Source organism: Haliaeetus albicilla, chromosome Z (genome assembly GCF_947461875.1).
Source record: "Haliaeetus albicilla chromosome Z, bHalAlb1.1, whole genome shotgun sequence".
NCBI classification, from domain to species: domain Eukaryota; kingdom Metazoa; phylum Chordata; class Aves; order Accipitriformes; family Accipitridae; genus Haliaeetus; species Haliaeetus albicilla.
In genome coordinates, this window is record NC_091516.1 from 1,093,435 (window position 1) to 1,109,992 (window position 16,558).

A 16,558-nucleotide genomic window follows, 5' to 3' on the forward strand; every position below is an offset into this window, starting at 1 on the left:
TGAGAATATGTGTAAGTGATCTCTGAAGAACACTGTTGCCTATAGTCCATTTCAGGCATATTGTGTACACTGATCACACACATTGCAAAAAATTGAGTTATTCCATTGATGAGGACAGTTCTTCAGAAAGCTAATTTATTGGGGCATTCTTGCTAACTTGTGGAGTAACTTCTTAGTAAAGTTACTTTCTCCTTACCTATTTAAAAAGCCATGCAAACTAGAGGTGAATGTAACTGATTGAAGGGGAAACACAAAAGTAGGTACCAAGTCTTAGCAAACTTATCAATGAAATTGAAAGAGTGAAGGTGATAGTACATATTTTTGTAGATACTTTTGAAGGGGTTTGTGTTGTATGTTCTTTTAATTGTTTTCAAAAAGTATCCCATAAACTGAAAAGGCATTAGCATGGGGTTTATAACCTAATGTTTGTTGCCATATGTCTGGATTCTTACGGTGAACTGGATTCTCTCAAGTACTTCTTTACTACCCTGAACAAATAAACAGTACCTTTGTTATAAAATATGGAGGCATAAAAGAAGGAATTTAGTAAGATGTGTCTAGTGAAGATTGGGTTGCCCTGACTCAACATAGCATAAGTAGTAGAGTAAAATAAATGTTATCAAGCTCTTGACTGGAGTCCTACAGTATATAATATCCCTGCAATTCTTCAGAAAGGATGGGGAGTCCTTTTCCATGTGTATCAGAATGGTTACATGCGCAGTCACGCTTAACTCCTTTGTACTGCATGAGTAAAACTCAGTTTAGATTTGGTTATTTACAATCCTCAGCAGCTAAGGAAACTGGGCGTGCGGCACACTTGCTCCGGGGAACATTGTGACAGAAACAAAAACTTTAAAGATAGCTTATAGAGAACTTTACAATAATTCCATTTGTTCTCTTTTCTGCTATTCCCTACTTGAATAGAGAAAGCTTTACATATTCCCTAATAAAAGAAATAAGGGTAAACTTATACTGTGGTCTGAAATATCTGTAACAGGAAGAGTGCCATTCCAAGCATTAGTTGAATTTAGCACTGTAGACTATATAAAAATTGGAACTTTTGAGAAGGAAATAAAGATATTTTTTTCCAAATATTTAAAGTAGTTATGATTGTCATCCAGTCAGCTGTTGGTATACACAGAGGAACTGATCTGCCCATGCTACCATATTTCTGCCTATCTTCAATCAAGTGCCAAGCCTGCAAAGAATAATTATGTCACAGCAGCATGGTCAACCACACAGTGAAATGTTTTCTAGCATTTTTGAAATCAGTGTCGAGAATTTAGGTAACTTTGGCAGGTGGTGATTATCTAAGGATGGGAACTTATTTGTGTTAAGTAAGAGTGACCACAGCATGGGGGAAGCAGGGACAACTTTTGCTCTCAGTTTTACTTTATAGGTATTTCCCTACCTCAATTTGAAAACCCCAATATTTTAACTTAAATCTTTTTTAAAAATGCATTTAAATGAGGTGACTTGCTGAATGTACTTGAGAATTACAGAAAAATAATTCTCTGATCATTAGTTTCATTGCTTGTAGGCAATTTTTATGGATGTAGATATATGTGAAACCAGTAATATATGAGACTTTTTTAAAATCTTGTTGCTGGAAACTATTTTCTGTATTAAGGCTGTTCTAATTTCAGTTAAAGCTGTTCAAAGAAGGAGAGAAGAAAAAAAAAGAAAAATAGTTATCTTGGATTAGAAGATAGGATATTAGTGTAAAAATTGAAATAAATTTTAGAAAGTTACGTTAGCGATATAGTGAATGCAATTAAAAAGTTAATCCAGGAGATGATTTTTTTGAGGATTGTGTGTGTGTGTGTATAGCAACTGGTAGGTGATTTCCTCTCTTAAAAATATAGTATGATTTGGGAAGGAGAGAGAGGATCTCTCAACAAAGATGTTTGTTCTGTTGTTGGAAAAAGGTTCACAGTTTAGTCCAAGAATCATAGAATCGTTTAGGTTGGAAAAGACCTTTAACATCACTGAGTCCAACCATCAACCCAACACCACCATGCCCACTAAACCATGTCCTGAATTGCCATGTTTATGCATTTTTTTGAACACCTCCAGGGATGGTGACATCACCACTTCTCTGGGCAGCCTGGTCCACTTGTGACCCGCCGCCAACTGGATTTAACTCCGTTCACCACAACCCTCTGGGCTCGTCCATCCAGCCAGTTTTTTACCCAGCAAAGAGTACATTTATCTAAGCCATGAGCTGCCAGCTTCTCAAGGAGTATGCTGTGAGAGACAGTGTCAAAGGCCTTACTGAAGTCTAGGTAGACAACATCCACAGCCTTCCTCTCGTCCACTGGGCGGGTCACCTGGTCATAGAAGGAGATCAGGTTGGTCAAGTAGGACCTGTCTTTCATGAACCCATGCTGACTGGGCCCAATCCCCTGGTTGTCCTGCACATGCTGTGTGAGCACACTCAAGATGAACCGCTCCATAATCTTCCCTGGTACCGAGGTCAGGCTGACAGGCCTGTAGTTCCCTGGGTCCTGCCTGCGACCCTTCTTGTAAAGGGGAGTCACATTGGCAAGCCTCCAGTCATCTGGGTCCTCCCCTGTTGACCAGGACTGCTGATAAATGATGGAGAGTGGCTTGGCAAGCTCCTCCGCCAGCTCCCTCAGTACTCTCGGATGGATCCCATCTGGTCCCATAGACTTGTGAGTGTCCAGACAGTGTAGCAGGTCATTAACTGTTTCCTCCTGGATTATGGGGGGTATATTCTGCTCTCCATCCCTGTGTTCCAGCTCAGGGTGATGAGTACCCTGAGGATAACTGGTCTTACCATTAAAGACTGAGGCAAAGAAGGTACTAAGTACCTCAGCCTTTTCCTCATCTTTGGTGGCAGTGTTCCCCTCTGCATCCAGTAAAGGATGGATATTCTCCTTGGCTCTCTTTTTGTTGTTAATGTATTTGTAAAAACATTTTTTGTTGTCTCTTACAACAGTGGCCAGATTGAGTTCTAGCTGAGCTTTTGCCTTTCTAATTTTCTCTCTGCATGACTTAACAAGATCTCTGTACTCTTCCTGAGTTGCCTGCCCTTTCTTCCAAAGATGGTAACCTCTCCTTTTTTTTCGTGAGTCCCAGCAAAAGCTCCCTGTTCAGCCAGGCCAGTCATCTTCCCCAGCGGTTCGTCTAGTGGCTCATGGGAATAGCCTGGTCCTGAGCCTTTAAGACTCCCTTCTTGAAGAATCTCCAGCCTTCCTGGACCCCTTTATCCTTCAGGACTGTCTCCCAAAGGACTCTTTCAACCAGTGTCCTGAAAAGGCCAAAGTTTGCCCTCCAGAAGTCCATAGTAGTGGTTTTGCTGACACCCACCCACACACACACACACACCTCACCAAGGATCAAGAATTCTATCACTTCATGGTCGCTAAGCCCAAGATGACCTCCGACCATCACACCCCCCACCAGTCCTTCCCTGTTCGTAAACAACAGATCTAGCAAGGCTCCTCCCCTGGTTGGCTCACCCACCAGCTGTGTCAGGAAGTTATCTTCCACACACTCCAGGAACCTCCTAGATTGTTTACTCACTGCTGTGTTGTATTTCCAGCAGACATCTGGAAAGTTGAAGTCCCCCACGAGAACAAGGGCACACAATTGTGAGACTACTGCTAGTTGCTTGTAGAAGTTTCATCTGTCTCTTCAGCCTGGTTGGGTGGTCTATAACAGACTCCCAGCACATTAGCTGCCTTGTTGACCTTGCCTCTCATCCTTACCCATAAGCACTCCACCTTATCATCACAATCATGGAGCTCTGTACAATCAAAACACTCCCTAACATAGAGAGCCACCCCACCACCTCTCCTTCCTTGCCTATCCCTTCTGAAGAGCTTATAGCCATCCATCGCAGCACTCCAGTCACAGGAGTCATCCCACCATGTTTCTGTGATGGCGACTAAGTCGTAGCTGTTCTGCTGCACGACGGTTTCCAGCTCCTCCTGTTTATTGCCCATGCTGCGTGCATTGGCATAGATGCACTTGAGCTGGGCTATCAATTCCACCCCCAACATTGGCACGCCACTCCCAGGCTCCTCTCTGGTGAGCCTAGTTTTATCCCCTTCCTGCTTCGAACCTAGTTTAAAGCCCTCTCTCTGAGCCCCGCCAACTCATGATCGAGAATCCTTTTCCCCCTTTAAGACAGCTGGACTCCATCTGTTGCCAGTAGGCCAGGTGCTGTGTAAACCTCCCCATGATCAAAAAAACCAAAATTCCACCAACGGCACCAGCCTCTAAGCCTCATGTTAATCAGGTGTGTGTGTGTAATCTTCAAATCTGTGGAATAGTTTGATAAATAAAGATAAGGCATCAAATAAACAAGAACCCCAAGAAATACTTCTGAATTAATTTGGTTTCTTTATGTCAGTTGTAAAAATGTTGACTACAAATCTTCTTAATTCTGACTGCATATGGGTCTAATTGTAGTTTCAAAATGGAATGAGAATGGTGTGATGTTGTCTACCTGTTTACCTCTCTGGAAAAGAAGCCTGATGAGGTCCAGCTAGCTGTTTGTCTATATTAAATAAAAATCTTTCAACTTTGCTTTGTAACAAAATCAAGCAAAAATTTGGGTTACATTATAAAACTACTAGTAGGAGCTAAGAAAAAATCTGAGGCAGAGGTTGGGTTGTCAATTTTTTGGCCTGTGTTTAGGGATAAGACCCCAGAGGTTCAGCCACAGATTGTACCTGCTTACTGGGAGAGGGAAGATTACTGTCTTGTGTACACTAAATATGAATGAGAATAAACAGAACTGTTTACGAGGCACAGAGAATCCTTAACTTACCTACACTGTTAGAAAACCTGTTAAATTCAGAGGATGAACTGAAATAAGACCAAATTTTGTGGAAATAGAGCAGGGATATGTTTTTACAAAGGAAATTCACTGATTTGAATTTGTTTGTATTTATATGCCTGACAAAATATTTTATTGAAGGAGATGTGTATGCAATTTATTATGTTAATTTCCAGTTGTAGCATGAACAATAAATGCAACTTTAAAAAGGGCTGTTGAATACATCTAACTGTGGTGTTATTAGTGGATATATTGTAAGCAGTTCCTGAGAAAGCACTGTAGTGTTGAGCTCTTATTTTTATCTTCAGGTTCATATTTGCTCTTCTTACTCTCCATTAATAGGTAGCATAGATCAGTCAGTGTTAAAAGAGTTGCCTCCTGAGCTCCTGGCAGAAATTGAATCCACCATGCCACTTTGTGAACGCGTGAAAATGAACAAGCGCAAACGTAGCACAGTTAATGAGAAACCAAAATATGCTGAAATCAGTTCTGATGAAGACAATGACAGTGAAGAAGCATTTGAATGTAAGTAGTACATCGTCTGTTCCTGCTGCTAAAGAAAGCTAATATTTTGCTTTTACAAAAATATACACTTTTTTTTTAAGTTGGCTACCCTAAAACATATGAAAATAAGTTTGCTGTCCTGACAACTACTTGGCCAAGAACCCTTTTTTTTCCTTTAAAAGAAAAACTACTTTATTTTAATTTGTCACTCAAGATGAAAAGCAGCTAGTTGTTAAATTTCTTTTCCTAATTACCTTATGGGAAGCCACTGCCAGGATTTTGCATACAAAGATATGCAAAGAAAAATTTCAGTAAATAAATTTTAAATTATTCTTAGTTTATTGATAAGTGAAGGATCCTCTCTTGAATTTTTCTGGCAGGATAAACTGAGAATATTGCTGCCCAGAAGTTTCTTAAAATGTTTCTTGTATTATTTCTCTGGCGTATTGCTTGAAAAAGTGGAGTTGCTTTTGATGGATTCTCAAAACACCATTTGCTGCTGATACTATTCTTGAATTAACTGTTTTCAAAGGAAGAGAGGAAGCTCATAGTTAGAATTTTGTTGTGCAACTGGGGAAAGTTCCTAAGTGTAAAAAAATTGTTATATGCCTCTAAGTTAGGAACCAATTTCCCACCTGGTAATAAGAGTATGATTAGCTTGTCTCCATGGTTGTTCAGGTAGCCAACACTGGAAAGAAACTCTCTTAAAACTGAGTGAATCAGTTCAGTCTGAGTTAACATCTTAGCTGCATTACCCATGCAGGGCTACAGAAGTGCCTATTGCTGTTAATCTGAGAAGGCACCTTTCTTACAACGATTTTTTCCCAAGTTTAGACTCTTTCCACCTTTGCTTATATAAACATGTTACTGAACTTTTGTAAAACACAATGTTTTGCTTTTTAGTCTTTCTTAGGGTCCAAAAGAGAAAGATTTGTTTGTTCTCCTTTTGAATATGTTTCAAGTTCTCATCCAACAGATATGCAGTGCTTATGTACACATACATGTAAAAATTATAATAGCAATACCTCTGATCCTTATCAAAGAAGCAGAAAAGAATGTCCTTTTGTTTGTTTGTTTTTTCCTTTTAATTATAACTGATGCTGCTTTGAGCATGCGTATGAGATCTTGAGGTAATTTCTAATTAGTCTTGATTATGGCAAAGGATTACTGATGATTTGCTTCATTCAGGATACTGTATTCTCTGTTTACCATATCATATCACCTGTTTATGATGTTAATAATCTGGAACAGTGAATTAAAAAAATAAGTAAGTAAAGCAAAATTATTTAAGTTGGTTGGGAATGGAGAGAATTGTCAAAAATTTCAGATACCTTAATCTACCTGTTATCGACAGTGGCTGTTGAAATTCTTAAATACAAAGTAAAGCAAATTAAGGAAAACTTTCACAGCAATTATATGCTTTAAGGGATTCTGGGTTATCATATCCACACAAGATATCTGGGCATCATTCTAAACACTTCAGTGAGGACATCTGGTTTAAAAATAAATTTTCATATTTCTCAAAGGATACTGTAGAACTGAATTGAGTTAAAATGAGACAAAATGATCAAGAGAATGAAAGATTTGTGACAAGTACACTGAACAAATGTGTATTGTTACAAATATGTATTCCAGAATTCTTTTGGTTGTTTAAAATTGAACTTTTAAAAATATGAAATAGTGGTTGTTACAGGAGAAAAGTTTCTTCGAGTATCTTATGAAGGGACATTCCATTAAATGATGAGAAATTAAAAATTGATGAAATCATTCTCTTACTAGAAGTGCTAAATGTGTTACTGCATAAATGTTTGGCAGAATTCAGAAGGAAATCGGGTATTTATATGCCAAATAGTCTTTATTTATGAGTAAAATCAATAATAACTCTTGAAGTGTTACTCATACTTAAATTTTTAGTCAATTTTACCTACTTCAAAATAAATTTGGTAGAACAGTGATTGTGTTTAGCTGTTCCCATGTTCATCTTATTTGCTTTGCAGAGCCAGCACAACTGTAACACATTCTGTTTTGTCATGCAGCATTGATAAACCTGTCAATTGAAAATTCTGCTGGAGAGCAGTATTGGCAGTTACTTTTCTCATGGAGGTGTAGCTGGGGTCAGAATTGGTCCTACAGAGCTTAAATTGATACTGATGTTTTGTAAATTGTGGAGGCAGATGACATCTGCACAAAATACTGTCTCATGGGGGCAAAAGAATCAGTTAAGATGTGTAAAGTCTTTTGCCATAAAACACTTACTTTCTTCTCCAATACGTTCATTCCAGGTATCTAAGATGGCCCTCCATTTCTTCAATCGCAGTTAATTCTTAACCATTTTAGATGGTGTTAGTAGCTCAAGCATGATGAACATGACTACACTGCCTCCAGAAGCAGTAGAGCTCAAAGCCTAAACTGAGTTATTACCTTAAAGACTTGGACAATCTCTGTGCAGAAGTTTTTTACTACATTTTCAGAAGTGGAAGCACTCTAGGGTGCAGTGCAGACCATTAGTATCGCCTCAGGTTTAATGATTTTTTATTAATTCTGAGCCTGGGCAGACTATTGACTATATCCTGCTACGTATACCAGGTGTGACTATATCATGGTATGTTTCCTACGGTTCTCACAAAGTGGGGTTGTGGGAAGAAAATTTCAGTTCAGTTCCAGTTCTGTATAAATGCTTAGAGCCATTTTGGTCAGAAACAACCCTATATACAGTCATACCTGTCTAAACTTCAGGAGACTTTGGTAGAGACACACAGATGTCAAGGCTGTTATATGTAGGTTCACAAGCATAAACTCTGCTAGATGTTTTGGAGCTGTTTTGATCTTCACAGCACGGTGGCAGACATTTCTTTGCTAGCCCAGTTATCTTGTTACATTAGATAATGGAGAGTTGGCCGGTTTAATGGATGAAGCTATCTCCTCCATATGCCTTTTCTATTACTTCGTAGCACCCTCTCCCCTTCAAGACACACAAGACTTTCTTTGAAAATAACAGAACTCTCTGTTGCACTTCCCCATTTTATTTCCACCAAATCTCTGTTTCTGTATAGAACGTTTATCCCAGGTTCTTCAACATTCACTTCTGCTTGGCTTTTTGATCCTGACTGAAAACTGATTATAATAGCCTTCTGTGGTACTGAATTGCTGTCTGGCCCAGAATTGTGACTCCAGCTTTCTCCTTTATACTGAATTTCCTGCAATATGTATCAAGACAAAATTTTAGTTGTCTTGGCAAAACAGAATATCTTTAAGCTTGCTGTGTTAGATGGGCAAAGCAATCACTGAGTTGGAATATGGACACCCAGTAATAGTAAGAATTTAGATAACTGAAGAAATTATCTCAATGTTCTCTTATGAAAGGATGAAACTTACTTTGATTTGTTCCTCTTTCCTCACTTTGCTTAAAAGGACCAATGCCTGTAACTTTGTATTTTTAATGTTTGCTGGTGTCTTTGCCAGTTTCAGGCACAATTCTCATGTAATTTAAAAGAAATTGTTAGAATAGCTGTAACAGACTTTTATGTAATAGTTTTAGATTGTTCACTTGCTTTACAGAACAGCTATACAATGGTGTTTAACTTGCAAGTCATGGAATCATTTAGATTGGAAAAGACCCTTCAGATCATCAAGTCCAGCCATAAACCTAATACTGCCAAGTCCACCAATAAACCCTGTCCTTAAGTGCCACATCTACACGTCACTTAAATGTTTAAAAATGTTTAATTTTGAGCCACTGAAACTAGAATTTTTGTAGTTATAATGAAAATGCATTTCATTTCTAGCTTCTCGTAAAAGACATAAAAAGGATAGAGATGAAGCTTGGGAGTATGAAGAACATGACAGAAGAAGTTCTGGTGACCATAGGAGAAGTGGTCATTATAATGAAGGAAGGAGGACTTCTGGCAGTGGCCGTTATCGTAATCGCAGTCCGGATGACTCTGATATGGATGATTATTCTCCTCCCCCTAGCCTCAGTGAGGGTAACTGATCATTTTAAAAATTTAATTTTATTCCATATTACTAGTGCATTTTTAATAGGCATATTAAACATTTTAAAGTAAACATCTTTACACGCAGTATTGAATACAAGTGTAAGCAATGTAAATAAATCCCTATTTAATCCCTATTTAACTAAAGACAGTATTTGTTTCACTCTTTATTCTCTCAATTAGTGGCTAGAAAAATGAAGAAAAAAGAAAAACAAAAGAAGAGGAAAGCTTATGAACCTAAACTAACACCTGAAGGTAATTTTAGATTTCTTTTCTACAGTTTATATTTTCTGTTTTGTATATAAAATAATTATTTATAAATTTCTTTTTTCACTAGAAATGATGGATTCTTCGACTTTCAAAAGGTTTACTGCTTCAATAGAGAATATTTTGGAAAATTTGGAAGACATGGATTTTACAGCTTTTGGTAATACCTCAGAAATTTTCAAAAACTTTCCCCAACTAGAAACACAAGATGCACCAAAAAATTTGTATCTCAGTATTTTCGAACTTCTTTCTTGGTGATTTAATTGCCTGTGGTATATGCTAGGGCATACTGCATTTACATGTGTTGCAGCCACGAAGCCGCTTGCTCACTCGCTCCCCCCTGCGGTGGGATGGTGAGCAGAAAATATAACAAAAAGCTTGTGGGTCGAGACAAGGACTGGGAGGGATCGCTCACCATTTATGGTCACAGACAAAAACCAGACTCAGCTTGAGGAAAAAACAAAATCAATTTACTACCAATCAAATCGAAACAGGATAATGTAAAGTAAAACCAAACCTTAGAACACCTTCCCCCCACCCCTCCCTCCTTCCCGGCTCAACTCCACTCTTGGTTTTGTCTACCTCCTGACCCCCAGCAGTGCCGGGGGACAGGGAATGGGGGTTAGGGTCAGTTCATGTCATGTTGTCTCTGCTGGTCCTTCCTTCTCAGGGGGAGGACTCCTCACTCTTCCTCTGCTCCAGCGTAGGGTCCCTCCCACGGGAGACAGTCCTCCATGAGCTTCTCTGGCGTTGGTCCTTCCCATAGGCTGGAGTCCCTCACAAACTGCTCCAGCATGGGTCCTTTCCATGGGATGCAGTCCTTCAGACTGCTCCAGCACAGGGTTTCCCGTGGAGTCATGGCCATCTTAGGACTACAATTGTTTAAGATTTGTTTTACTGAGGGTGGTGGCACAAAAGCTGCAATAAATGGATTTTGCTACATTAAAAATTTTAGTTTATGACTTTCAGAAATGGATGACTCATGTTAGACTGTTAATGATATTTCAGAACCAGTCATATTTAACAAGTAGTCGTTGTTTTAACCCAGCCAAAAATTGTCATCATCAGTCTTCATTAGATAGAACTATTGATGCTATTTGGAACTATTAGATGCTAGCTATTTGCAAAATCCGTTCTTTTTCTTCAGTTGGCTTTTTCACACTGACTGTAAAATACTGATTTCCTTGAAGTCTGAATAGAAATACGATTGTTAATTTTTTAATTATTTTTTTTAAAGGCGATGATGATGAGATTCCACAGGAATTGCTACTGGGAAAACATCAGCTTAGCGAGTTGGGTAGTGAATCCGCTAAAATCAAGGCAATGGGCATTATGGACAAGGTACATCTTCATAGTGTATAACTCTTTTTGAACATACAATTTTGATAAAACTATAAAAACTTACATCCCCTCTAATAACATTCCACCCTCTTCACATGTGAATACGACAGATATTGTGAACAGTTGTGCTTCTGCTGACTTAGTTGAAGTGCTTAAAAAGTTACCACATCTTAATAGTTACTGTCTCTGAAGCTGAGACATTTTTGTTCAAAGGTCCTTCTCTGTGTCAATGCTGACTATATGCCAATATGTAAAACCCATGGCTGAGCAGTAAAATCTAAAAGAATTAATCCACTTCCACAAAAACACGTCAGTCTAGAGGCTTTGCTCCTTATGGCTGGTGTTGAGCAACCACAGTAAATCAGAATCTGCTGGCATAGTAAAAAATATACCCTTTCTGATACGTGCCATCAGTGCAATGTAAATGTATGATGTGCAGCCAGCATCACACTGAATTGTCTGCTTCCTCTGTCTCTCCAGAAAGGCCTTTCAAACTTAGAAGATTTAACACCCCAGGTCATAATAAGATGCATTTTCTGTAGACTGCATGTTGTGGTTTCTTTGCCTTACTCTTCCTGACTTCAGTTCAAGGGAACTTTTTGTTGGTGCAGACTGTTGGTATCACACCTCTAGGAACAATGTTGTTGCTTCCCTTATCTTCCTGGAACTCTTGGCTTTGGGCAGTCTTATATTAAACTCTTACTCTGCCTGCTCGTGACCACTTACTATGTTTATGAAGTGTCTGTGAAGCCACTTATTATAAAAGTCACTCTGAAGGGTTTTCTTTAATCCAAGAGTCAGATATTCTTCCTGGACTTTTCTTCAATCTCCCTACCTTCCTTTGTAGCATGTTGTCAGCCTGAGTGTTTCTCTTCCCTGTTAGTTCTCACTCTTAAGCTCTGTTCCCTATTTTTCACACATACATACATGTATACATAAAAAACCAGAATTTTGTTGCTTCTAAAGGTGAGTGCCAGTAGTGTCTGGGTGAGTGAAACTGGCTCTCCTCGAGTTTAGCATATTCTACAAATTATTTAATCATAATTCTTTAGAAGATCAGTAAATGAGTTTGAGTTACTTTTTTCAACATGCTGGTTCTTCAAAGTTAATACTGAAATTAAGAATACATTTGCTTTTTATTAGCATTCAAATATCAGGGAATTTTATTTCTGCTTGTTCATGGAATTTGGATTTTCTCCTAATAGAGCTCTATATGGTCAGTTAGAATTTTTGATTGATACTTGGTTTAGGTACATTTCTATTTCTAGAAGCAAAAGTGTATAACTGCAACATTAATGACAGATATGCAATTTTATATCTATTTCTATGGGCTTTGATGGTTGAAATGCAGTTTGATTGCAATCTTAGAATATATTTCACCTAGTTTAGTTATATTATCAGCATTCTCAATTGTGCTGTGTCAGAAACCACAGAAGTCAAGATCCTTATCTCAAATTGCTTACAATTTAAGTGCTTCAGATTATATAACAAATTCTATCCTTCATCCATGGACATTCTTTTCAGCTTTTCAATTTGGAAGCCTTTTATGTTCCTGCAGTTGTTTGATGTGTTTCTTTTCTTGTTTTAGCTCTCAACAGATAAAACAGTAAAAGTCCTGAATATTTTGGAGAAGAATATTCAAGATGGATCAAAGCTTTCTACATTACTTAACCATGTGAGTTTCAAATTACATAATTTCACATTGTGTAGAATAGAGTTTTCTTCACTTGAGTCTTATTTAGTGATAGTTTCAAATATTGTGTATGTCTCTGAAAGGAATTTCTGATATAATATGTATGTGATTGAGATTGCCAAACATTAAGATTTGAAGTAAAATTCAATTGATTGTATTTTTTCAGTAATAAACATGTTTTACTATAGTACTGATAACTAACAGGTATATTGGGAGCAACTGAGTTTTCTTTTTTTTCAATTTTAAATATTATAGTTTCATCCTGAAATATTCATGGTAACTGGTGTAATTTGCGCCATTGGACATTTCTTTGCTACTTTGCTACATGTCCCTAAAACATCCTTTACACAATGGAAGTAGTACTATAGCTTTCACGTAAAGCATATTCTTCTCCTGAGCATTAAGAAAAGAGGAAGCACTTTGTTTAGGTCTGTTCTTATGCTGCAAAGTTAAAGTTGTCAACATAAACAAAATTAACAGGAAGTTCTAAGATTTCAGGGTTTTTTTCCCGATATACCTAAAACTACATGGGGATTTGGAGTTTTTATAAGGTTGATCAGTGATATTTCACATTTCATATATTTCTTTATTTCTACACTTTCTAGTCAAAACAATATTCTAGCAAGAATAGAGTTATTGAGTTTTATGGAAAAACCCCCACCTTGATCTGCAGAAATAGAGAGTAATTATTTATATTGGAAAGGAAGAATTTGAACTTGCAGATGAAAACCAGAGACACATTATTTGTGCCTAAATACTTTCATCTAGGTAGTTTGTAGGGTTTTCAGAGTTTCAGTGTATGGTTCTGAATGTCTTCAGCAATATGAAAAGTAAGTGAAAAGAAAGTGCTGGTTTACCAGCTCTACTTCACTGTGATTAAATCTATACTAATGCTTTCAAAGTGATACTTTTCTTTTGTAGTAAAACTCAGATTATTAAGCAGTTAGTGAAATTGTCCAATTATCACAATTCAGAGGCAAAGCTTCAATTAAAAAAAGAAGCGATCTTTAGCCAAACAAGTTTTAGATTTTTCTTAAAACCTATTAAACATGATTCAAATCATTATGGCAAAGAAAGCCTCTGCCAAGGAGCAAGCTTACTTCTTTTACAGTGCAGTGAAGATATCATACCTTCATGTCAGGGTGTTTTTCAGAGGCAGAGTGCACTTGCATATTCTTTTTATTTCCAAGATTAATGAGAAGAAAAAAAAAGAGAAAAGAAAATATTTAAAACTATTTGGGTTTTTTTTAAGCCTCATTTGTGTCAGGAACAAATTACTTAAAGTCATTCTAGGCAAGAAATATACAGGGATCTCCTAATCTGCAAATTTCTGTTGATTTTACAAATATGTATATCATATATGTAATGCACTGTGATACTCTTTTAGATTCTCTTACCCTAAAGGCAGAAAGTTGATATGGTTTCACCAACCCCTTATTTTTACAAGGAAAGCCAATAGTGTTGAACTATGATGTCATACAGGCAGGCAAGATTCTTTTTCTCTGTAGGCTGTATCTGTACCAGAGGAACTATAAAAAATTCTACCCAATTTTGCTGTAAATAATGTTATTACAATATTTAAGTAGTGCTGGGTAATCATCATTAACCTCATGTATGTTTGGTTTTGCAAGTTGAACACACACAGGCATACAGAGATGCTGTATGTGCTAAATCTAAATGGACATATTTGATAACATGTTTTAAACCCATTGGTAACAGATGGGTTGGTCTATGAAGCAGTCCCATACTTAGGAGTTTCATGTGATTTGTAATAGTCTTTCTGTGTAAGAATTCCCTCTAGTGGTAGAAATTAGGCTGATCAAAGCAGCAACTGGTGTGCATAGGCCACTGAAGAAAACACTAGATGAATGAGTTTAGATTTTGCTTAACGTACATCAGTCTTAAGTAGAGTACGTGGCAATCTTCCCTCATAGTGCTTCCCAACGCACAGAAGGCTTCTTTGTGTTCTAGCAGAATAATAGAGTGAAACTTTGAAGAGTTGTGACTTAGGGAGACATACTACCAATGTGTTGCTAGCAAAACAAATATTAGCTGATATCTAAAACAGACTATTTTTATATCAAAAAGGAAATACATTTTATACACGCATTTATGTAAGTATATTAGGGTAATGTTATATTTTACTTGGTAAGGATAAAAATTTGACTTCTTGTTCACACTATCCTGTTTTTCTTGCCTCTTACAGAACAATGACACTGAGGATGAGGAGAGATTATGGAGAGATCTTATTATGGAAAGAGTGACAAAATCTGCTGATGCATGTCTTACTGCTATCAATATTATGACATCACCGAATATGCCTAAAGCTGTATATATTGAGGACGTAATAGAAAGAGTTATTCAATACACAAAATTTCATTTGCAGAACACTCTCTATCCTCAGTATGATCCTGTGTATAGAGTGGATCCTCATGGTGGTTAGTATACTAAGAAATTTTTAAAAACCTTTCCACATTAAAAAATACCAAAACACAATCTAATGTGTGATGATGCAAGTGACAGGTCTTTCTAGAATAAGATTTTTATATGCAACTCTTGCACTGATAGTTCTTCCGTATCACATACAGCACCCTGAATTAATGCTTTGTGTCAGTTTGAGGATGACGAAATGTAGAGTAAAAAAACAATGAATGAAATGTGTCCTCTGAATAACTTAGTCATACAAAATCTTTGTTTACTGCAATAATGTCAATGTAACCAAAGTATTGAGACTAAAGTATTTAGAAGTTTGTCTGAAGTTCAGCTTCTGTGTATAGTTATTATATGTGTTAATAAGTCATTTTATAGCCATAATCTCTGTGTATATAATGATTTATTTCAGTGAAAAGTATTTAGTATTTAGCATTTTGTTGTCACATGCATACCTTTAGGTGCAGATGTCCAGGTTCAAGAACCTTTTTAAAAATCTTGGATCCAGAATTTAGAGCAATTATGAAAAATTAATATGATGTTAAATTCTTGCTTTACAGCTGATGCTACTAAATAGTTTTTCTTCCATAAACAATTGCTTTTACTTAGCTGTAGTCATGCAGTTGTTTGGGGGATACTTTTTGAGAAGATCATCTTTCCAAGATTTGATGTGAAACATTGAAAAAATTAATGAAGGTATTTTTTATTTTTCTAGGTGGTGTTTTAAGTTCAAAAGCAAAACGTGCCAAGTGTTCCACCCACAAGCAAAGAGTTATAGTGATGTTGTATAACAAAGTCTGTGACATTGTCAGCAGCTTGTCAGAGTTGCTAGAGATACAGCTTCTTACTGATACAACTATTCTTCAGGTAAGTTTTATCAGAAGAATTCCTGTCTAAGAATGTTTGGGGTTTTTTTCCCAGAGAGAATGTAAAGTATGATTGTCTCAGTGACATGAAGTATGAAATCAATACAAACTTTTAAATTATTAAGATCAGAGTGACTAGTCTGTTGTGTTGTAGGTAGTCTGCAGGAGAAGAGCATTTAAGTTCAAATCTTTAATGCCTTTTCTTGTACACTTAAGAAGAATTTAACCTGATTGTATTCAAATAGAGTCATAGTATCATTTGGATTGGAAAAGGCCCTTAAGGTCATTGAGTCTAACCATAAACCTAACACTGCCAAGTCCACCACTAAACCATGTCCCTGAGTGCCTACATGTCTTTTAAATGCCTCCATGGATGGTGACTCTACCGTTTCCCTGGGCAGCCTGTTCCAATGCTTGACATCCCTTTTAGTGCAGATATTTTTCTTAATATCCGATCTTAAGTCTCCCCTGGCACAACTTGAGGCTGTTTCCTCTCATCCTATCACTTCTTACTTGGGAGAAGAGACTGAAACCCACCTTGCTACAGCCTCGTTCAGGTAGCTGTAGAGAGCGATAAGGTCTCCCCTCAGCCTTCTTTTCTCCAGACTAAACAGCCCCAGCTCCCTCAGCCACTCCTCACAGGACTTGTTCTCTA

At 37.3% G+C, this 16,558-nt stretch overlaps 1 protein-coding gene across 5 annotated transcripts in view; it reads left to right on the top strand.

Annotated features, from left to right (window-relative positions):
* NIPBL (NIPBL cohesin loading factor) overlaps positions 1 to 16,558 on the top strand; it is a 171,993-nt gene that overhangs the window by 120,350 nt on the left and 35,085 nt on the right. For all 5 annotated transcript variants that reach the window (XM_069776865.1, XM_069776870.1, XM_069776868.1 and 2 more), the window contains 8 exons: positions 5,153 to 5,335; positions 9,100 to 9,297; positions 9,490 to 9,561; positions 9,644 to 9,733; positions 10,811 to 10,914; positions 12,503 to 12,589; positions 14,814 to 15,045; positions 15,753 to 15,904. In XM_069776865.1, the coding sequence (XP_069632966.1) occupies positions 5,153 to 5,335; positions 9,100 to 9,297; positions 9,490 to 9,561; positions 9,644 to 9,733; positions 10,811 to 10,914; positions 12,503 to 12,589; positions 14,814 to 15,045; positions 15,753 to 15,904 (1,118 nt within the window). The remainder of the gene's footprint in view (positions 1 to 5,152; positions 5,336 to 9,099; positions 9,298 to 9,489; positions 9,562 to 9,643; positions 9,734 to 10,810; positions 10,915 to 12,502; positions 12,590 to 14,813; positions 15,046 to 15,752; positions 15,905 to 16,558) is intronic.